This window comes from Pinus tabuliformis, chromosome X (assembly GCF_031772625.1).
Source record: "Pinus tabuliformis cultivar Carrire ecotype Pingquan chromosome X, CPIR1, whole genome shotgun sequence".
In the NCBI taxonomy this organism is placed as follows: Eukaryota; Viridiplantae; Streptophyta; class Pinopsida; order Pinales; family Pinaceae; genus Pinus; species Pinus tabuliformis.
The window spans coordinates 1,326,302,563-1,326,325,999 of NC_142308.1; the positions used below are offsets into that span (position 1 = coordinate 1,326,302,563).

The following is a 23,437-nucleotide window of genomic DNA, read 5'->3' on the forward strand; positions in this document are numbered from 1 at the left end:
TCTTGGGCATGTTACAAATGTATACGAGTCAATAGAATGGTCTAGTAACCCTCCAAGACAAGCACAAAGTTCTCTTCAATTCAGCCTCAAGATGAAGTAGAAATTCATGTCGACTCACCTAATATGGAGACACACCTATTCGAACTCTCAGGTCAGCTTATTTATATGGGAAAACTACTATATATATGAGTGTAGGGTCTTCGCATTTCCATAGTCAACAGTACGGATATCTCTCTGATATTTAGGGTGAACAGTGGCAGTGACAAGTTCGGATATCACTTTAGAAGCTTGGATAAGGGTACACAACTCAGACAAGGAGTTCGGATATCTCTGTGATTCGTATAAGAGATTATAGTGACAAGAAAAGAAGACAAATTCAAATGTCAAACTCCAGAAGGAACTCATATGGGTGATGAAGGGACAACGAGGATCTTTTTGGGCTAAACAAAAGTTTAGATTTATGAGAAAAGGTCTTGGTGCTACAACAATTCAGACAAGGGTATATATATCACAGTGTTTCGGTGCCATCTCAAGTGTGTCTATAGTTTGTTGCTATCACAGTATGCTCAGATAGGAGATGATCTTAGTGCTAAGAAGGTCAAGTCGGAAGAGTCAAGAAGAAGAAAAGAGCAGAAGACAGTTAAGAGAACTAGTGTCTTGGTCTTGGAGTGGCAATTAGGTCAAGGGCCTTGGTCTTGGTATTCCTCAATTGAAATCTCTTTAAGAAGAATTTGTGCGGGTTTTCCTCTCTAAGAGTGAGAGGTTTTGGCTCTGGCTAATAGCCTACATTCTGTGTCTCTTGTCTATTTATGTTCATACATTGGTAGCTGTTTGATGAAGAAGAACACTAATAATCTAAGTAGAAGAAGATCCTAATCTAAAGAAGTAAAAAAGCACTCATAAGCAGTTACTAATTGAAGAGAAATCACCTAACTATTGATGCCCTAGATTTCTCAACATGGAATCAAAGCAAAGGTGGCTAAGTCAAGAAAAAGGGCATCTAATCAAAGAGACACTCAAGGATCGAGTTTCAAGAAAGGCATCAAAACAAGTTGAAGGATATCAAAGTAAAGTCAAGATCTACATCGAAGTATCAATCCCTAAATCGAAGAAGAGGTCTACACCAACAAAATTTTTGGATCCTCTAAGTCATCATTAAAAAATCACAAAGACCCTCATCAAGTTGAAGAGATCTACAATGCAAGGTAGCCCAAAGTATAGACATCCAAGAGGAGCACTTCTAGGACTATGATCACATCATCTTGGAGAAAGTCAAAATCCTCGAAGCATTTCTGATCTGCACTCATTCACCACCGAAGAAGTCGAAGTATCTTGACGAAGGCTAAAGGCATTGTCATCATCTTCAAAATGCTATAAGGCAAGTTCCCTATCACTGAAGCAAGAACCCCTCCCTTATCCTTAAAGAAGATCATCCGAGGAAGCATCTAGACATCCTCATCAATCACCATCAACAAAGGAAGCTAGATCAAAAGGCATTGTCATCATAAAAGGGGCAATCTCCTTTTATTGAAGAAGGGATTTCATTTGGAAGAAGATCATCCAAAAGGGCACTAATACATCTTCGTCAACCACCATCAAAGGGATCAAGTTGAAGATTTCATCTTCACTTGTCAAGTAAGTATCTTTTATTCTATAATCTAATCTAGTAAAATGACTTCATTTTGCAAGGAGATCTATAAGTTGGTTGGGTCATCGAACTTCCTTGCATGGAAAAGGAGGATAGACATAGTCCTCGAAGAAAGTGAAGTCATTGATCATATCAATGGAAAAGTCTCCAAACCATCCAAAGGTCAAGCATTATCTAAATACATGGAAATGGATCAAAGGGCTCAAGGGATTCTTATGAAATCAGTCAAAGGTCCCCTCATTCCCTATATAGCAGGATTGGAGACATCAAAAGAGATATATGATAAGTTGGTAGAACTATTCTTTGAAGATGTGATAAGAAAGGTCATATCACTTAGATCTGATCTACACAAATTGAAGGTAACAAATGTCTATAAGGATAAGAAAGCTATCCGATTCAACAACTTGTGGTTTCTATGCGAGATGATAGGTTGAGGGAAAAAAGTTTTGAAGGATAAAATGAAAGATGTTTAAACATTTGCCGGAAGGAAGGGTAAGTTTGGCAAATTTGCTCCTTAGAAAGGTAAGAACATTGCTAAGATTCAATGCTATGTGCATTACAGGAAAGATTGTCCTAACCTTAAGAAGGGAAATGACAAGAAAGATAGAGAAGAAGCCCATTTCACCAAAGAAGTGGAGGAAGTTGAAAAGAATAAATCCTAGGAAGAGGAAAAGCATTAGAAGTAAGAGCTCGCGACATCATCATAGGAAACATGAAGGATGTTTGGAACAAAATCTATGGCAGTCAACTATGAATGATATAGCTCTTGGGAACCTCATTGAAAGCTCAAGTAACACTTATGGAAAAAAAAGAAGGAAGAAGTCATCCAGGACAAGGCTCATCATACATCAGTCAAAAGGTAATTTCTGCTGGATAGGGATATGCAAGATACTCAAGATTCTCTGATGGAATCTTCATCAGAAGATTCACCAATCTAAAGAGGAAGCAAGTGTTTCATTAGGAACTCCAACTTGTGGAATTCATGGGATGATGTTATGATGACATAAGAGATGAAGCAGATCAAGGGGTTGAAGCTCTTTTCAATCAAGGAAGCTGCTGAAAGAAGCCTAGATGACCTAAAGGTAAATGAGGTATGTATGCTTGTATTTAATATTATAAAGTCATGTTGTATGGTTGCAAGTAACATGGATCATTGCTCTATCTTGAGAAGCATGATCAAAGGAAAGGAATCTCCTCCTATGAAAGGATGCCGGAAGGCATGGGTCACACTAGATGAAATCAACATAATATGTCCTCATATGAAGTATGAGGTGGTTGACTACAATTGAGGAACTCTGATTGGAAGCTCCTAGGAATGAAATGTGTGAAGAAAGGAAGGAAGAGATCGTGAGATATGCAACCATGGTAAAGGCAATCAACATCTGGAAGACCAAGAAGATTTGACTAGGATATCTCCATGAAAGATATGAAGACTCTGATGGAGTCTGAAAAAGAAAGAGACCCTTGACAATATATATCTTTGGGAGATGTGTCGATATGTATGCAGGATGCTAATGCAAACTTGTAGATGCCATGATGAAAGACCATCACAAAGGTAATTTTGATTTAAATGTTCGTTTCTTATTTTTGAACAAATATCTAGATGGGCTTATGTAGGATTGCCAAGGGAAGAACTGTGGATGTCTTCCAAGAGGACCATGTAGAAGGATGTAAGATCCTTCCAAAGAAGATAGCATGAAGAAGGTAGCATGACATGAAGCAAGGCCAGATGGAGATTGATGGATCGATTTTTGATGAAAGGAATGATGACATGACTGACTCATGGATGAAAGTGATAGATGGTCTGGGCCCTATGAAGAAGTCCCAAAAGATGAAGACTCCATGACAAAGAAGAGATTCATGACACCGAAGGAAGGAGTTCTTCAAGCAGTTGGTTATCCCATTATCTCCACCTGAGGAGCTGTTGTAGGTCCCTAATTAAGAGGGAACCTGGGAACGAGTTTCTTACTTGGAAGAAACTTGGAAATTCCTAAGAGAAGAGGGAGCTTAGGTACATTCCTTCTGTAGGAATGAATACATTCCTTTATTGGAATAGATATGACCTTCCTAATTAAGAGGGAGAGATAGACACATCATTTTGGTCTTCACTTGGAAGACAGAATGGAGGATTGGGTAATCATCTGGCATCTAATGTTCTTTGAGGATGAGATAGGGCATCCAAGATAAGAGTAGTTGTAGAGGACCGATATTCTTTGAGGACTAGGAATCCAAGATAAGAATAGTCTTGGTGGAACACACCTTGAGAACCCGGGTGGGGTATGTTCTAGGAGAGACAATGATAAAGGTGTCTATAAATCATTGGTCTCTCCAGCATTGAGCTCAGATCTTGTGGAGAGATAGAGTTGTTAGTCAAGGCCTTGCTATGTGACAATTCTGGTTGATATGATGCTATATAGATGGATTACCAATTCGATTCTTCTTAGGAGAAATTCTTCAGATTGAGAATGACTAAGTACCATTATGAATACCTCCCTAGTTAAGAGGGAGTGTTGAAAAGTGTAAATAGGTTCAGTCTTCATAATGACATGTAATTGTGATTTTTGTAAATGATGAAAAGGAGAAAAATAAAATTATTATTGTAATGCTTGCTTCGTGGGTTTCATGAGCAAGAGATTTTATTTTTAGATGGCTCCCATTGAGAGCCTTTAGGATTTGTCATTAAAGTCAAATAGAGTCAATGTCATGTATGAAGAACCCTTCTTGGGCATGTTACAAATGTATACGAGTCAATAGAATGGTCTAGTAACCCTCCAAGACAAGCACAAGTTCTACTCTTCAATTCGGTCTCAAGATGAAGTAGAAACTCATGTCGGCTCAACTAATATGGAGACACACCTGTTCGAACTCTTAGGTCGACTTATTTATATGGGGAAACTACTATATATATGAGTGTAGGGTCTTCGCATTTCCACAATCAACAGTTTGGATATCTCTCTGATATTTCGGGTGAATAGTGGCAATGACAAGTTCGAATATCACTTTAGAAGCTCGGATAAGGGTACACAACTCAGACAAGTAGTTTGGATATCTCTGTGTTCGTATAAGAGATTACAGTGACAAGAAAAGAAGATAAATTCAAATGTCAAATTGCAGAAGGAACTCAAATGGGTGATGAAGGTACAACGAGGATCTTTTTGGGCTAAACAAAAGTTCGGATTTCTGAGAAAAGGTCTTGGTGCTACAACAGTTTAGACAAGGGTATATATATCACAGATTAGTGATATATCACAGTGTTTCAGTGACATTACAGTGATATGTTTCGGTGCCATCTCAAGTGTGTCTATAGTTTGTTTGTAAAGTTTTGTAGATGTTCTATGCTAAGAGCAATTTCACTTTTCTCACAGCAATCATACAAGTAGATAAGCAAAATGCAGATAGAACATATAAGCAGATCTTACAGAAGACAAATCAGAAACAAGAAAAATGTATGTGTTTGTTTCGGCGGTCAACAGGATGCTTCAACCAGCAAAGTCTCCTTTGGTCAGCCAGCCCAGCGTGTGTCACAACAACCCTCCAACCAGTAGATGAGTCAACCCAAGTCAGTTCTACAAAAGTCAACGCTGTCCTGAAAAGTCAACGCAGCAGCAAAACGGTCAACCCTTTGACCTCGATTTTTGTGCCAGGTAGTATGGCCTTCAAAAATCGAACCTCCCACAAGTTTTCAGCTTGTTTGGACCAAGCGTTGACCAAAGTCAACGCTGGTCAAACTTCTGCGAAACCCTAGCAGCAGAAAAATCCTCTTCGTCCTTCCCACGTGTGGCTGAAATTCGTCCTCCAGGTAGCTCGTACTTTTTAGGATGAGAGAGGAAGATGTGAGTTGTTTTTGTGATCAAATTCTCTCCAACTTTTCCTGTATATATATATCCATCAATGAGGGTGTGTGACACATCTGTTGGGCATGTGAGCCTACATTACAAAACTGGCTGACCTTTGCACATATAATTTATTAAGAATAATAAATTCAAAATATAAGTTTTGCTCATCGGATTAAGACTATTTTTATATGGATTTTACACCTCTCAGAAAGAGGAATCCAACAAAAATATTAGCCTCTTAATCTGAGCATCAGAACATGGAGTTTGGACCTAGTTGTCCAAATTTAACACTCCCTCTCAACTAGGGAGAACTCCATCTATTAGTGCAATTAACATCGTGAGTCATCCCGCCGAAACTTGCTTTGCTGGCTTCTTTATTTCAGAACAGAAGTGGGTCAGTCACAAAGACATCATTCCCCGACTGACATAATCAGTCCAGAGGTCTCAGACCTCACAAATCTTGATCCCAGATCAAGTGGTTGGACCATGCTATCCTAGATAGAGAGTACGGCAATCTCTGATGCGTCCATCAGTCTTTGCTAATAGTCTCTAGCTTTTCCACACCTCATTGGCCAAATGAGAGGTACTTCCCATGAGCCCTGAACTCAATGGGTAGGATGCATACAGGGCACAGATTAAATGAGTGGCGAACCAGCTCAATAATCACAAGGGTGGGGCAGAAGCATTATGAGTGCTTATAGCTCCGAGAAGCTATCCCCAAAGCCCCCCAGAGCTCCCAGAGCTCATTGTCCAACAGGACCCACATCATAGGGTCTTTCCACGACACCAAGACTCTCACGGAAGGTTAGGAACTTGACCTTCCCCAGGGGCTTAGTGAGAATATCCGCGACCTGCTCATCAGTTCCTATATGATCGAGCCTTACGGCGCCTCGCTGTACCATATCCCGGATAAAGTGGTACCTGATATCAATATGCTTGGATCGGTCGTGGAACACAGGATTCTCAGTCATACGAATCCCACTCTGATTATCACAGAGTATTACAGTGGTATCTAGCACATGTTGGAACAGCTCACTAAAGAGCTTCCTCAACCAAACTGCTTCACAACAGGCCATACTAGCAGCAATGTATTCGGCCTCCGCGGTGCTCAAAGCCACCGACTTCTGCTTCCTGCTCATCCATGAGATCGAAGCAGAACCAAGATTGAAATAGCATCTAGATGTGCTCTTACGATCCACCACACTGCCAGCCCAATCGGCATCAGTATATCCCCGGAGTATCACACTCCCGGCAGTGTATCTCAGCCCATGGTTTATCGTGCCCCGAAGATATCTCAAAAGATTCTTGGCACCAACCTAGTGAAAATGATGAGGCTCAACCATCTGTTGACTCAAAGTATTCACTGCAAAACATATGTCCGGACGGGTGTTCACTAAGAACATCAAAGCTCCTATGAGTTGACGATACTCAGTAGGATTGGCCAAGATAGGCCCTGCAGCGCTGCCACTCAACTTCTTAAAGTTGAGTTCCATTGGTGTCGACACGGACTTACAGTCCACCATCCCAAATCTTTCCAGAAGCTTCACAATATACTTTCCTTGAGAAATGAAAATCTCTCCAGGTCTCTGCCAGACCTCCAGGCCTAGGAAATAGTGCATCAGTCCTAGGTCTTTCATCTCGAACTCAGCAGCAAGCTCCCTCTTACATTGATGAATGAGAGGGTCATCACCTGTTAGGAAGAGGTCGTCCACATACAGCACTAGAATGAGAGGCTTTCCTTCCTCAACCTTAAAGTAAGGGTTTGGATCAGCATTGCTTCGAGTGAAGCCCAGCTTCATCAAGTAACTATCCATCCTCTCATACCAAGCTCTGGGTGCTTGCTTTAACCCATAGAGGGGTTTCTTCAACCTGCAGACATAAGTGTCTCGATCTTGAACTTCAAATCCCAGAGGTTGTTCTACATACACCTCTTCCTTTATTGCACCATGCAGAAAAGCAGTCTTGACATCCATCTGATGAAGATTCCATCCTTGCGTAGCAGCAAGGGCTATGATGGATCGGATGGTGGTATATCGAGCCACAGGTGCAAATATATCGTCATAGTCAATTCCTTCCTTTTGAGAGAAGCCACGGGCAACAAATCTTGCCTTAAACTTTTCAGCACTCCCATCAGATCCATGTTTAATCTTGTAGAGCCATTTAGCGGTGACAACAGATTTGTCCTTCGGTCTCGGGACCACATCCCAGACATCATTCTTCATAATAGCCTCATATTCTTCATGCATAGCATCCTTCCAGACTTGATGCTTGATGGCTTCTTCAAAAGATCCAGGTTCAGATTGTATGATAGTACTCATGGCAGCTAGATACCCTTGGTATCTACACGGCTTCTTGCTTTCTCGGAATGTTCCCCTTGGGGCAGCATGACCCTAAGCATCTTCGAGGGTGTCCCTGAGCCATGATGGCCTCTTTCCTAGAGAAGGGGAAGGATCAATAGGGTCCATTGGCTCTTCAACATCAGGCATAGTCTCATCCTGGGGTTCTTCCAGATTTCCAGGTCTTTCTTCATGGTTTTCTTCAGATCTAGGAAGATCTACTACTTTCTTCAGGGAAGCATCTTCGTCAAAAGTGACATCATGGCTTATCTCTACTTCCCTTTGACCAGGTACATAGACTCTATATGCCTTAGAAGTCTCATTGTAACCCACAAACATTCCTTTCTTCCCAGTAGCGTCCAGCTTACTTCTCTTTTCTTTCGGCACATGAAAATAGACAGGACATCCAAAAATTCTAAAATGTGAGACATCAGGTTTCTTACCTGAGAAAACCTCTTAGGGAGTTTTGGAGTCCAAAGCGGAATGAGGGCATCGGTTTTGAATGTACACAGCAGTATTTGCAGCTTCTCCCCACAGAAACTTTGGAAGACCCTGGTCACATAGCATGGCACGGGCAGCTTCCACAATAGTCCTATTCTTGCGTTCAGCAACACCATTCTGCTCAGGAGTATATGCAGTGGTAGTCTCCCTCTTAATGCCAGCTTCTCTGCAAAAGTCTTTGAACTCATTTGACTCATATTCAGTGCCATTGTCAGTCCTCAAAATCTTGATCTTCTTTCCGGTCATATTTTCCACCAAGGCTTTGAAGGTACGGAACCACATGAAAGCCTCATCCTTCTTCTTCAAGAAGTATATCCAGGTTTTGCTTGAGAAGTCATTAGTAAATGTCATATAGTAAGGACATCCCCCCAGGGATGTTACAGGCAACATACCGGAAAGATCAGAATGGACCAGTTGCAATATCTCAGATGTCTTTGTGACACTTGAGGGGAAAGGTCCCCTTGTATGTTTTCCTTCAGCACAGCCCTTACATATACCTTTATGATTATTTCCAAAATCAGGCATCCCTGTCACCACCTTCCTTGCTTCGGGAAGAGCCTTGTAATGAAGGTGTCCAAATCTTCGGTGCCATAGTTCGGTTTGACGGATAGTATCACAAGTCATAGCTCCCAACGGACTCCCTCCAACCTGGTAGAGTGTACCAACTCTAAAACCAATTGAGGTAGCTTCCTTGAAGCTCTTCTTCCACATGAGTACCTTTCCATCAGAGAAAGTTACATTGAATCCTTTGTCTTCCATGGCAGATACAGACACAAGGTTCTTCTTCAATTTGGGTACATAGAGTACATCTTGTAGATGGAGGACTTGTCCTTGAGACAAGTGGAGGGTCACAGTCCCGGTCCCTTTCACAGGGTAAGTGGCATTATCCCCAAGGGTAATTTCTAGATTAGTATCCCTTTCAACCATGTCAGAAAGTGCTTCCTTGAATCCGGTGATGTGTCTTGAGGCACCACTATCGATTAGCCAGACATCCATAGTGTCGGGCGGAGATGCAGCTGAGAGAGCAGATATTAGAATATACTCATTTCTTTTATCAACAACATTAGACTCCTCATACCTGGTATTTCTGGTCCTTTTAGAAGGTGGATGGTTTCCTTCAAAGTGAGCCTTCCTCTTTCCTTTGGATTTGTCATTTCTTTGATTCCCATTCCTTCGGTTGTTGTTGTTGTCGTCACTATCAGGAGAATTCTTCTGGAAGGGGCATTCTCTAGCATAGTGTCCAGTCCTATGGCAGGTGAAACATTTACCCTTCTTCTTTCGAGTCTTAGTCCTTCCTTTGTCCTTGGAACCACCAGAGTTCTTCTTTCGGGAATGAGCAACATAGGCAGCATTTCTTTCATTATCAAATTCCTTCATCCTTGTTTCTTCTTGCATACATCTAGACAGAAGCTCATCAAAGTTAGGGATGGTATTATTGTTGAGAATGGTAGTTGTGAATACTTGCCATTCATATGGAAGTCCTCCAAGTGCGGTGAGAACCATCTCACGATCAGCTATTGTCTCCCCAATAGCTAGCAGATTGTTCCTGGTTTCGGTCAACTTCATAAAGAAAGTTTGAATAGACTCGTCTCGGCCCTTCTTCATATTCTTCAACTTGTTCTTGAGGAATAGCACTTGGTTCACATTGTTTACTCGGAACATAAGTATCAGTTTGTCATACATCTCCTTGGATGTGCCTAGTTCAGATATGTAGGCAACCAGACTCTTATTTATGGATTCCCTGATCAGCAGTTTTGCTCTGATTTCTCCCTTCTTATACTTGTGTTTAACAGCAGCAGAGGCATTTGATGGAGGTTCTTGAATCTTCCCTGTCACATGATCTAGGAGATCATGATCTTCTAATTTGAGATCTAATAACATCTTCCAGGCATGGAAGTCATCACTTCCAGTCAGCTTGTCATTCTCCCTGAATTCAAGCTTAGAGGAATCCATTTCCTTCGATGATGATTGCTATAGATAGAGTTTGTCTTCACCTCAGCTCTGATACCATGTAAAGTTTTGTAGATGTTCTATGCTAAGAGCAATTTCACTTTTCTCACAACAATCATACAAGTAGATAAGCAAAATGCAGATAGAACATATAAGCAGATCTTACAGAAGACAAATCAGAAACAAGAAAAATGTATGTGTTTGTTTCGGCGGTCAACAGGATGCTTCAACCAGCAAAGTCTCCTTTGGTCAGCCAGCCCAGCATGTGTCACAACAACCCTCCAACCAGTAGATGAGTCAACCCAAGTCAGTTCTACAAAAGTCAACGCTGTCCTGAAAAGTCAATGCAGGGGCAGCAAGCTAAAAGTCAACGCAACAGCGAAACGGTCAACCCTTTGACCTCGATTTTTGTGCCAGGTAGTATGGCCTTCAAAAATCGAACCTCCCACAAGTTTTCAGCTTGTTTGGACCAAGCGTTGACCAAAGTCAACGTTGGTCAAACTTCTGCGAAACCCTAGCAGCAGAAAAATCCTCTTCGTCCTTCCCACGTGTGGCTGAAATTCGTCCTCCAGGTAGCTCGTACTTTTTAGGATGAGAGAGGAAGATGTGAGTTGTTTTTGTGATCAAATTCTCTCCAACTTTTCCTGTATATATATATCCATCAATGAGGGTGTGTGACACATCTGTTGGGCATGTGAGCCTACATTACAAAACTGGCTGACCTTTGCACATATAATTTATTAAGAATAATAAATTCAAAATATAAGTTCTGCTCATCGGATTAAGACTATTTTTATATGGATTTTACACCTCTCAGAAAGAGGAATCCAACAAAAATATTAGCCTCTTAATCTGAGCATCAGAACATGGAGTTTGGACCTAGTTGTCCAAATTTAACATTGTTGCTATCACAGTATGCTCAGATAGGAGATGATCTCAGTGCTAAGAAGGTCAAATCAGAAGAGGAGTCAAGAAGAAGAAAAAAACAGAAGACAGTCAAGAGAACTAGTGTCTTGGTCTTGGAGTGGAAATTAGGTCAAGGGTCTTGGTCTTGGTATTCATCAATTGGAATCTCTTTAAGATGAATTTGTGCGAGTTTCCCTCTCAAAGAGTGAGAGGTTTTGGCCCTGGCTGATAGTCTACATTCTGTGTCTCTTGTCTATTTATGTTCATGCATTAGTAGTTGTTTGATGAAGAAGAATACTAATAATATAAGTAGAAGAAGACGCTGATCTAAAGAAGTAAAAGGCACTCCCAAGCAGTTACTAATTGAAGAGAAATCACCTAACTATTGGTGCCCTAGATTTCTCAACAGTTCCTACAGGTTCTATGAGCCTTCTTCATCATATAGGAACCCATGATTGTCCCAACCCCTGGTGGGCGATGAACCGCCCCACCTTTAAAGGGGGATTTCACTGTTAAATCTTATACATCATGCTCTAACCGCTTGAGCCCCGAGCAGTTAATCAAAGAAAATCATAAAAAGACAAAAGTCATTAAAGAAGGGTGGAAAAATCGAGGTCAAGGCACCTCATGTACCGCGATTTCTCCCTCCTACACATTGTAAACCTAAGTGTGGGCTTCCCTCTTATTAGCTACCCTTGTACCCTAGCATGTGACCCAAGGCTACCCCTTCTCATTCCTTACTTTATTCGCCTACCTGTCACTTGAAGGATGTACCTTGACTATGTTATCCCCTTTAGAAGTAGAAACCACCGAATAGGACTATTTGTTAGCCGCATTTGGAGTTTAGGAGATGTTGGCACATCCCGAAGCCTTTTATGGAAGGGCAGGCCATTATGAAGTCCCCACTTGTGGTCCATGATTAGGTAAGCTCATTTACTCGATTTCTCTAATGACTTGTTGTACTGGAAGGCTAGGGGACGCATTGGATCTTATGCGGGATTGCAGCTGGTTTCCATCTTGGGTTAGTTCTCCCTATATGGGGTCCTAATCCTCTAGAGGGCTACATTGGTACACGTGGAGTGAGCGTTGAGAGCCATGGGCATCCACAACAATAGATTGCACTCCATGGATCCCCACAACCATTCAAAGATTGCTCGTTGTTCACTTATTGGACAAGGAGGATGCACCTAATCCATCATGCCTAGCTGGCCTCAGATCTACACCATACACTTGGCAGATGATCCAGGACTTGCACGATGATGTGGCATCACCTACACCATCAACCTAGCCCTTGCAGGCGATGTACAACATCTTCGATTGGTTTGGAGACCCATGAGGACATTTTTGTGCCCCCACATGTCATTTGGAGCACCATAGGTTATTACAAGGGGCTAGCCCCTTGTCCATTGCTTTTGAGGGTGTTATTTTTCATTGTGGCCCCATGGACCCCATTAGGCCTCTTAGAGGGCCCTACGACATGCGTAGATTATTATTTGACTTCTTGAGAGGCTTACTTCTTCATTTATGAGCTAGTTTGGTGGGCTTGTCACCAAAGGTTGTATTATTAACACATTATTTTCTTTTGGGGCTTATGTAAGCCAATGAGGCTAATTCAAACTCCTCAGATGTGTATAGATATAAGTGAGGTGAGATCATTAGTCCTCATCACTTTGGATTGAATCTCTCTCTTCTTTAGAGAATTTTGCACTTTTTCTGGAGGATGAATTGGAGCTTTTATGGATGAATTTTGATGTATGGTTGTTGGTCTATCTTCTCTTGGAGGTTCTCTATTGTCATTTGTGAATGGTTAGATATACTCTACTGCATGTAAATACAAAATTTTAATGTTATTCTTGTTACTTTTGTCATATATGCTGGATTGGGATTTTCGTTTTTTTAGGGCTAATTGTTGGATGCAATTATTGCTTAATATTGTGGAATTGTATCTATGATTCTATTCTATTATAATGTTCTCTCCATGTATGGGCCATGTAGTGTGAGCGAAATCTCCTAGGTGTAAAATTTGACCTTGATACACCATTTCTCTTGTGCATTTGAAGTATAAAAGCTGCAAGATTGCTTTCACTTGACCTACAGGGTTTGTGAAGTAATCTTGAGGCTTCCTTGACTGGGAACTAAGAAATATTACACATAATCAACAAACTCCATTCTCCTAAGGATTAAGGCACTGATTGTTGATTTTTGGGTAGCATTGGATGTGCTCTAGCTCTGAAATTTTGTGGAGGGGCTAGAACACGTGAGATCTACAAGACCCAAAAATCGTTTGGTGAAATTCCACCCAGATTGTATTTTATTAAAATAATTAATATTTTTAAGCGGGTTCCTAAGTCTAAACTTAGGAAAATTAAAATATTAATGGGTATTAATGAAAATATGGGTGAGAAGCTTCTAAGAGATGAGGATGAAGTCTAATTTAATCTTAGCTGTTGAGTAAAGTTTAGATCACGACCGTTAATATCTCAACAGGAAAAGTATAAAGGAAGACTTGAGAGTCATTTAGAGACACATCGGGCAAATACTCAGTAACCCGAGGGAAATCGATTCTCAAGGAGTAAGAGTTCGATTTCAGAGGGAGAGTTGCAGGGTGAAGGAAGAGGAGGGTATCAACATTAGTGAGAGACTGAGGAGGAGGTGACGCAGTGCATCAGAGGGACAACGCAGAGTTACAACTCTGAGAGGCAGCGCAGCAAGGGATACAGTCCTCACGCAGAGATGACGCGATGAAGGCTGGAGGGTCTCTGGGGTGTCAGAATTTCTCCAAAGGGAGGAGGAAAATTATCTCAAGTGTTTTCTCAGAGGTTTCTCTATGTTTTGCAAAATCATTCCTTGTAAAGTGATTGTTGCTGAAGAATAATAAATAAACCCTCATTTGCTGCACCGATTTTCTCGCATTGGGTTTTTCTGGGGACTATTGTCCAAAAATAACTGTGTTGATGTGATTGATTCTTGTGCTTGTATTTCATTGTTCTTTTCTCTATGCTATTATGTGACAACTGCAGTAGAATTTACTTTGATGTTTATTGAAGGGTTTTGTAAATAATTATTGTGGAAAATAAATAGGAGAAATAAATCAGTTATTGTAGTAGAATTTCGTGTTAGAAATTCTCACACTGATCTACCATGGTTGGTCACTAAAACTCTGATTCTTTCACCTTCTCCCAAGTCTAGCCACAATGGGGAGCCTAGGGCATCAATTTCTCGACAAGTTAGCCACTAAAAGAATTCGATCTCCTAGGGTCTCCTGCGCTGGCCTTTCCTCTAGCCCTCCTCCAAATTTGAAGGCATTTCGATAGTGGAGTTGGGAGGAAAGCCAAGCCTTAGCTCCGGGACCAAAACTTGCCCCGCCATCCCCAAGGCTAGCATTTCCCAGGGTCAAACCAACATCTTAGAGCAATTATATTTTCTTTGATCCTCTCCCCACCTTGTCTAGGGTAAGAATATCATTGGTTGCTACATTCCTTTCTCATACCCTAGACTGGGTCCACTTGGCCCCGTGTGGTCCCACTCCTTTGAAAGTCCATTCTTCAAGAGCCATCCGGGATACCAATTCTAACAAGGATTTTAGGAATTGGGAAACTCCTTCACAAGTCTTATCCCATAAACCTAACCCTCAAATCCTCTCTTCCTTTCCCTAGATTACCTAGTACCTTGCTTACAAAGCAAGCAATTTTTATCCTTCAAATTCTGGGAAAGGGATATTCGGGTCACTCATATCCATTGACTTATCCTTCATTAGTGACCCCACACATACTGGGTCTCCTCCCATTGGGAAAGTCCGTAAATAGAAGGGAACCTTAGTTGAGGTGACAGTGGGCTAAGACCCCATTTTGTTGCCCTTGGCCTAGCATTTTCCCTTTAGGTCCCCTGCTAGTTTGAGTGCTAACAAGACCGACAAAAGGAATGTGTAATATCCCTCTAGTTGATAAAAACAAAATATCAAGGACCAGTTAAAGGAGGATGTGAAGCAGTTTGGATTAGGAGGACGCTTTCAGACATGAAGATACAACAAAAAGCCAACACCCCTGCTATGTGACAATCAAGGGGTGCTCAAACTAGCCAAGATTCTAGTTTTCCATGAATGTACCAAGCATGTTGAAATATGTTGTCACTTCATTAGACAACTTGAGCTAGAACACTGTCCCACAGAGGACAAAATTTTAGACATTTTCATTCTCTTTTTGTCCAGGAAATTATGTAAAATTCCAGGATAAACTTCGTGTAGTTAGTAGAAGACCATTGAGAGAGGGTGTTAAAGTAAATGTCACATTATAATGGTCAATTAGATATTAGGGTAACCATTAATAAAGTCACTTCAACATTAGGTTATTTTATGCTTTATTAAATATTTCACTTTAGTTTGTTTCTTGGTCTATTCCATATTCATAAAGTGGATTGAGTCAATTAGCTTGTAAACCTTTATAAGAATTTTTTCGCTTTCCTATTAATGAATGCAATCTTGGTTTCCTTTATGTGTTAGTGCTACCGTGATAGGAGGAATCATCTCTTTTTCACTCTCAATTTGGTTAAATAAAGGACTCAAGTCATAGAACCACAATGCGTTATCTGTTGATCGGGCTATAGCTGCCTGTTCTGTTTACTTTCACTTTGAACAGAATAGTGACGTGTGTTCAAGATGTATAGCTTTGGACTGAAATGACATGTCTGAACATTGAAAATCTCTGTAAAGTTGCAAATGGCTATTGGCCAAGACTTTTGTCTATATATGGTAGGAGCGGGGTATTGATGTATGGAGTTGCTAATATTTGATCAAGCAAGTTTACTATATCACAAATTTTCTAAGGAATGGCTGATGAAAACCAAATTTCTCTATATCTTACTGTGGGTTGTTAGACTTCAGATATTATAGTTTGGATCTGCTTTTATAATAGATGCATTTCAACTCTGACTGTACTGATTTTGATGTACGTAGCAGTCACATTGACTTATTTATGGTCCTTTTGTTGGAAAATAATTATCTCGTCTGTTTTATTTCAGAATATATAGTGGTGAAAGTTGTCTATATTTTCAAGATTCTGATTTTGAGTCTTGATTGTGTATATTTGCAGCTCATTCAGAGTACATTCTTGTGGAAGCTGCATGACTTACATGGCAATGAGACTCTTCTATCAGATGGTTTATTCCTTTCTCCTGTTGGATCTGAGGAGCCTTTATCTTTGAAGCGTTCACAACATGCAATGCATTGTGATGCCATTACATCACATGTACAGATGGTAAGATTAAATGATTTGGCCGGATGCTTTTGAGGAAATTGAATCGATTTTTTTTTCATAAATTAGCCTAACTTTTCAGACATGAACTCTTTCTCAGCTATCAGAGCCTTTCAAGGTGTTTGATTTTGATTTTTGGAGAAGACCAAAGGATTACAGAGATGTAGATCTTGTAGTTAAAGTAACTTCTGAAGGCAAAGCCCAAGCTATCATTTCGTGGTAAACTTCTTTTTGAAGCTTGAAAGTGTCGTGTACTTTCTAATGCTGTAGTTTCCCTTGTTCACACACGTTAGTTGTTTTTAAACTTTCTAACCTTTTATAGGTGGGTTCTTCAACTTGATAAAGAGGGAACTATTTTCTATTCTACGGCTCCAAAATGGATTAAATCATCATATAGAAATCCAGAAACAGCAACAGAGTTTTATGGTAAGTTGATTACTATGTTCTGTTGATCTCCGGTATATATCTAATATGGACAATGAAATAACACAATCGTATTAGAGTAAATTCTATGAAAAGGTCATAACTGGTCACTAATTTATACTTCCGACATTATGCTTTACAATATTAAAAAGGGACAATGTTTAAGTAAATAGGGGATTCATACCCTTGACCTTGTATTTAAAAACTTTTAGTAATCCCCCCGTAAACATCATACCCCCAATTATTACTTCCCTTCTAGCTAAGTTTTCAAGCTGACGCAGATCAATGTGATATCATGTATACAGTATGATTTAATATAATCTGTGCAAGAGGGAATAATGAAAATACGTAGAAACAAGGTTACTGACTTAAGTTATCCACAACTGATTCAAACGTAAAATCTAATGAGTAAATTAATTAGTTACTCGAAATAATTTGTAACAGAAGAAATGCTAGATTTAAGAATAAACCTACCGATCTTTAGAAAGGAAGATGATGACAAAGTAATAATTTTAGGGGAAGATTATATCAATAGTAAGGATTAGTGTTACTAGCAGCATTGTCCTGGTGGGCAGTGCCACCTCGGAACTGTGTTATGACTTATGAATAAATATTCATAACACTACATATATAAATATTCATAAATTAAATAGTAATTAAATATTAAATCATAAAATATCAATAATTAATTGAATGTCCATTAATTATGAAAGGGCATTATTGTCAAAAGACATGACTTTTAAAAGGAACCTTGTGGCCTGTCAACACCTATTAAGGTGAACCGCCCAAGGCATTGTAATCCATCATTCAATCTTCAAGTTTAATAAAAAATATTATAAATTTATAGTGTAAATGTGAAGGAAATATAGTGCAGATGACTGGTTTACTTAACAGTGGTATTAGAGCTCAAATCCTCCCGCCTATGCTGGTTTCATTCACCGTGGAAGGTGCCATTGTTTCACTCCCCATCCGCTGCTCCCTGTCCACTCTCCGCATCCACACACTCTGCCCCTGCCCCATCCCTGTCCGCCCTCATGTTCGTGCTCCAGTTCAATTGACCCTCCGCCATCGATCCAGTGTCTACTGGCACCTTGGTCTTGACCACGACAGACAACAATCCTCAACAAATAATCCTTTGACCCCTGACGCGCTCTGCCCTATTGCCCAATCCGCCCATAGTCTCCTCTGCCACGAGCTGTGCCATCCGCTGCTGAAAAAAACCTGACGCGACCATCCGACTGATTGGTATGTCACCACCTTGTCTCGTCACCCGATTGGTTCAAGTCATAAAGCTTGGTGCAAACGACAAGTTACCTCTCCACATTGTTTCAAACGACGATCTTAGCGTAAAAGGTTAATTTCATTATTAAACTTTAATTATTATATATAGCTATAATATATAACTATGTTATATCATATAGATAATTTAAAATAATAATATAAAACACAAATTTTAATAATAATAATATTATTATTATCTAAAAAAATTAAAATTAAAAATTGGGTCTACTAAGAAAAAGAAGAACAAAATGGGGAGTATCAATGACGATGTGAATTTAAGAAAATTCCAAGAAGAACCCGATAGAATGCGCCAACGCCTTGACAATGTCGAAAAGAAGCAGAGTGCATTTGGAAAAGGCCAAGATAGGATAATTAGTACTTAAGACCAAATGGAAAATAATATAAAAAAAATAGAGAACATGATGAGCCAGTTAATGGGAGGAGTCAATCTTTCTTTTAATCCCTTAATCACTCAAGAATCACCATAAACATGATGAATGAAGTTTTTACTAGTCATGAATTTCCGTCGATGCACGAAGTCCCTCAAATACCGCATATACAGTTCCAAGAAAGTTAGTACTATACAAAGTTTCCTGAAAGAGACTACCAAAAAATTAAAAGGGAATTACCTAAGTACGATGGTAAGGACCATAGAGGTGCCATTGTGTGGGTAAATAAAATGGATGCCATTTTCGGGGCAAACCCACCAATAGGAGAACAAGAGAAGGTCATGACCGCATCCAACAACCTGGAAGCTGAAGCGTACGATTGGTTCCTATGGTGGTCCAACAGATGTGAGGCTTGTTCGTTCAATTGGAAAATTTTTGTGGACGCCCTGCTCAAAAGGTTCCATGATGAAGAAGAAGACGATGTTTATGAAAAATTCGTTCACCTCAAACAAAAAGGATCTGTAAGCGAATACACCCACGAGTGGGAAGTATTAGCTATAAGACAAGGGGGTTCTCCGACGAAGAACTGCTAAAAATGTATAGATGTGGGCTTAAAGAGTATATTTGAGAAGAATTAAAACTATATAAACCTAAATCCATTGAAGAAGCTAGACATGCAACAATAATTATTGAACGAAAGTATAAATTCCATAAAACACCATATGTCAGTAATGAAAAATCAAGCAACTACTCAAAAGGAAAGTCAAGTAAGTCTTCTTTAGAAAACACTGGTAAGTACATTCCACCATCGATGCGTGAAGGAGGAAAACAACAGTCAAATTTCGAAAGAAAAAAAGATGGCAAATGTTGGACATGTGGAGATAAATATTCTCCAGGACACAAATGCACTACGCAAAAACTTTACAACTGCGAAGCAAAACAAGAAGAGGAATCTTCAGATAGTAACTCCGACGAAGAAACCAACGAAGGAAACGAGACTCCTAATCCAGATCCAGAAGAAGAAAATATGCCAAGAATTTCTCTGGCAGCTATCACAGGGATAACTCAACCACAAACATTAAAGCTTAAAGGACATATTAAGAAGCAAAATGTTATTGTGTTAATAGATTCAGGAAGTACACAATTTTATAGATGTCAATGTCGCAAAAAGGCTAAACATTTTTGCCTATCTTGTAGCAGATTTAAAATTTATGGTGGTAGATGGGAAAAGAATAGATGGAGTAGGAAAGTGTCATAAAGTTAAAATGCAACTAAATGACTATGAAATGGAATCCAGTTTTTATACAGTTCCCTTAGGAGGTGTAGATGCCGTCTTAGGAGTACAATGGTTACAAATGTTAGGGACGTATTTTGCAAATCACCAAAAACAATTCATTAAGTTCAAAATGGATGGAAGAAAGTATAAGCTGTTCGGATTCCAAGCCCCTCCTACCCAGATCATTTCTACTCAACAAATGAAGAAATTGATTCGCAAAGGAGCTCCGGTATTCATTGCACAATGCCAACAGTTAGAGTTATTATCGATAGAAGGGATTCACAAATAATCTGAAGTTACATCCTTAATCCAAAAATATGACAAAGTATTTCAAGAATTGCCGACAAAATTACCTCTTGAAAGGAAAATTGAACATATCATTGAAGTCAAACTAGATTCAACAACGGTAAATGTAAAACCATGTCGCTACCCCATCGTCATAAAATAGAAATAGAAAGGTTGATACAAGATCTGTTAAAGTGTGGAGTCATTACGAAAAGTAGAAGTCCATATGTTGCACCAGTAGTGTTAGTCAGGAAAAAGGATGGATCCTTTCAGTTATGTATAGATTATTGAGGATTAAACAAAATTAATATTAAACACAAATTTCTCATTTAATTTATCAATGAGTTGCTTGATGAACTCCATGGCGTAGAATATTTTTCAAAATTAGATTTAAGGTCAGGCTACTATCAAATTCGAGTAAGATTAGAAGACGTCGAAAAGACTGCGTTCAGAATTCATGAAGGGCATTATGAGTTTAAGGTAATGCCATTTGGTTTAACAAATGCGCCAGCCATCTTCCAAGCAAACATGAACGAACTCTTCCACCCATACTTGCGAAAATTCGTATTAGTCTTCTTTAACAATATCCTCATCTACAACAAAATGTGGAAGGAGCACCTCAAACACTTAGAAGAAGTACTTTTCGTATTGGAGAAGAATCAATTTTATGCAAAGTTATCAAAATGTACCTTTGGGCAAAAGGAAGTTGAATACCTGGGACATGTCATATCCAGAGAAGGAGTCAAAGTGGATCCCAACAAAATTAAAGCAATTAAAGAATGGCCAAAACCCAAGAATGTATCAAAACTGAGGGGATTTCTAGGTTTAACGAGATATTATAGAAGGTTCATAAAGAAGTATGCACATTTGACTCCGCCATTGACAAACTTGTTAAAAAAGAACGCTTTCCAATGGACTAAACAGGTAGACGAATGCTTTGAGAATCTAAAAAGGGTAATGTCAACTACACGGTATTGGCAACTCCAGATTTCTCCAAACCATTCGTAGTTGAATGTGATGCTTCAGGATTTGGAATTGGAGCAGTGTTAATGCAAGACAACCATCCTATAGCCTTCGAAAGAAGGAAGCTTAACAAACGGGAAATCTTGAAGTCGACTTACCAAAAGGAGATGCTTGCCATCATACATGCATTAACTAAATGGTGACAATACCTACTCGGAAGTAAGTTCTCAATTCGAACTGACCACAATAGTCTTCAATTCCTACTTCAACAAAAAACATTATCAACAAAACAACAAAAACGATGGAGAAACTTTCGGCATTCGACCTAGAAATACTGCACAAAAAGGGAAAGGAAAATGTCATAGCTGATGCACTCACAGAAAGATGATGACAACACAACATGTGTCGCCTTGGTAGTTGTTCCTGACTGGTTAGACGAAATACAAGTTGAGTATGCCAAGGATTTGGATTGTGGTTCTATGATTGAAAATATCAGTCAGTATGCCAACTTTGAATGGAAAAATGACATATTGTGGTACAAAGGTAGAATTTATCTAATTCCATCATCCAAATTTAGGATGAAAATTTTAAAAGAATCTCATAGTTCTCTTGTAGTTGGACATGTTGGGTTCTTCAAAACCTACTACAACATTCAACAATTGTTCTACTGGAAAGGTATGAGTAAGGAAATCCAAAAGTATGTCGCTGAATGTGATGTTTGTCAGAGAAATAAGAGTGAAAATATTCCAACTCCTGGGTTACTACATCCGTTACATATTCCAAATAAAAATGGGAGGAAATCTCGATGGATTTCATTGAAGGACTACCTATGTATGATGGTAAGGACAAGATATTTTTCATAGTAGATAGACTCACCAAATATGCCCACTTCATGGCAATCAAAAAAACTGACACAACCAAGCAAATTGCGGAAGTGTTTTGTAAAAACATTTACAAACTACATGGTTTTCCCAAGGTTATTGTCAGTGACAGAGACGCAAAATTTAAAGGCAATTTTTGGAAAGATTTCTGCCACCAAGCAGGAATATCTCTCAACATGAGTTCGACTTATCATCCCCAGACAGATGGTCAAACTAAAGTTGTAAATAAATGTTTGGAAACATATCTTCGTTGTTTCGTCACCGACAAACAAAACAAATGGTCTCAGTGGCTACACCTAGCAGAATGGTGGTACAATACCACCTATCATACTTCAACCAAAATGACCCCCTTCCAAGCCCTATATGGCTATGAACCACCCAAGTGGAAGGATTTTGCGCTACACAATTCTAAGGTTCAAGCAGTAAGGAACCACTTAGAAGAAAACCAAAGAATTATTAACTTGTTAAAAGAAAATTTAACAATGGCACGCAATAGAATGAAGCAACAAGCCAACCAACACCGCACAGAAAGAGAATTCGAAGAAGGAGATTGGGTTTTCGTCAGACTTCAACCCTATAAGCAGTTATCATTAAAACAACAAGGGAAAAATAAGTTATCTCCTAAGTATTATGGACCATACCAAATAATCAAAAAAATAAGTAGCGTGGCTTATGGATTGAAGCTACTAGACAATTGTTGAATCCACAACACATTTCATGTATCAAGTCTCAAAAAAGTACTGGGTCAAAATCAAACAGCTCAAACAGAGATACCTAAGACTGATGAAGAAGGAAGGATCATATTAGAACCTGAGGGCATACTCGCTACCAGAGAGAAAGTACTATGATCCAAGACTATTAAAGAATATCTTATCAAATGGAAGAGATTGCTAGAAGAAGATTCTTCGTGGGAGACAAAATGTTTTCGTCGACAACACCCAACATTACCTATGCTTTGAGGACAAAACATTTTAAGGGAGAGGCAATGTTATGAATAAATATTCATAACACTACATATATAAATATTCATAAATTAAATAGTAATTAAATATTAAATCATAAAGTATCAATAATCAATAATTTAATGAATTGGATGTCCATTAATTATGAAAGGGCATTATTGTCAAAGACATGACTTTTAAAAGGAACCTTGTGGCCTGTCAATGCCTATTAAGGTGAACCGCCCAAGGCATTATAATCCATCTTTCAGTATTCATGTTTAATAATTTTTTTTATAAATTTACAGAGTCTAAATGTGAAGGAAATACAATGCACATGACTGGTTTTCTTAACACTTTGCTTCGAGTAGCACTATCTAGGGAGCATTATTCAGGGCTTTTTGGCATGCTCCTTGCTGCTGTCGATATCATGATGTTCCCTTGGATGCTCCCGGATCCTAGAACCTAGGCACTCCCTCCCACGCTCCTGACTCTCCCACAACTCTCCCCTCGTGCTGCTCTTGTGCAAATGAAGAAAAAAGGCATTTTTAAAAATTATGTGTTTTGGACCTTTC

General features: G+C 39.4%; 1 protein-coding gene across 1 annotated transcript in view; it reads left to right on the plus strand.

The window, feature by feature from the left end:
* The window catches only part of PRMT7 (protein arginine methyltransferase 7), a 467,255-nt gene that overhangs the window by 105,943 nt on the left and 337,875 nt on the right, over window positions 1–23,437 (plus strand). The window contains exons 4-6 of the mRNA XM_089446420.1: window positions 16,265–16,429; window positions 16,527–16,645; window positions 16,749–16,852. Coding sequence (XP_089302546.1) covers window positions 16,265–16,429; window positions 16,527–16,645; window positions 16,749–16,852 — 388 coding nt within the window. The remainder of the gene's footprint in view (window positions 1–16,264; window positions 16,430–16,526; window positions 16,646–16,748; window positions 16,853–23,437) is intronic.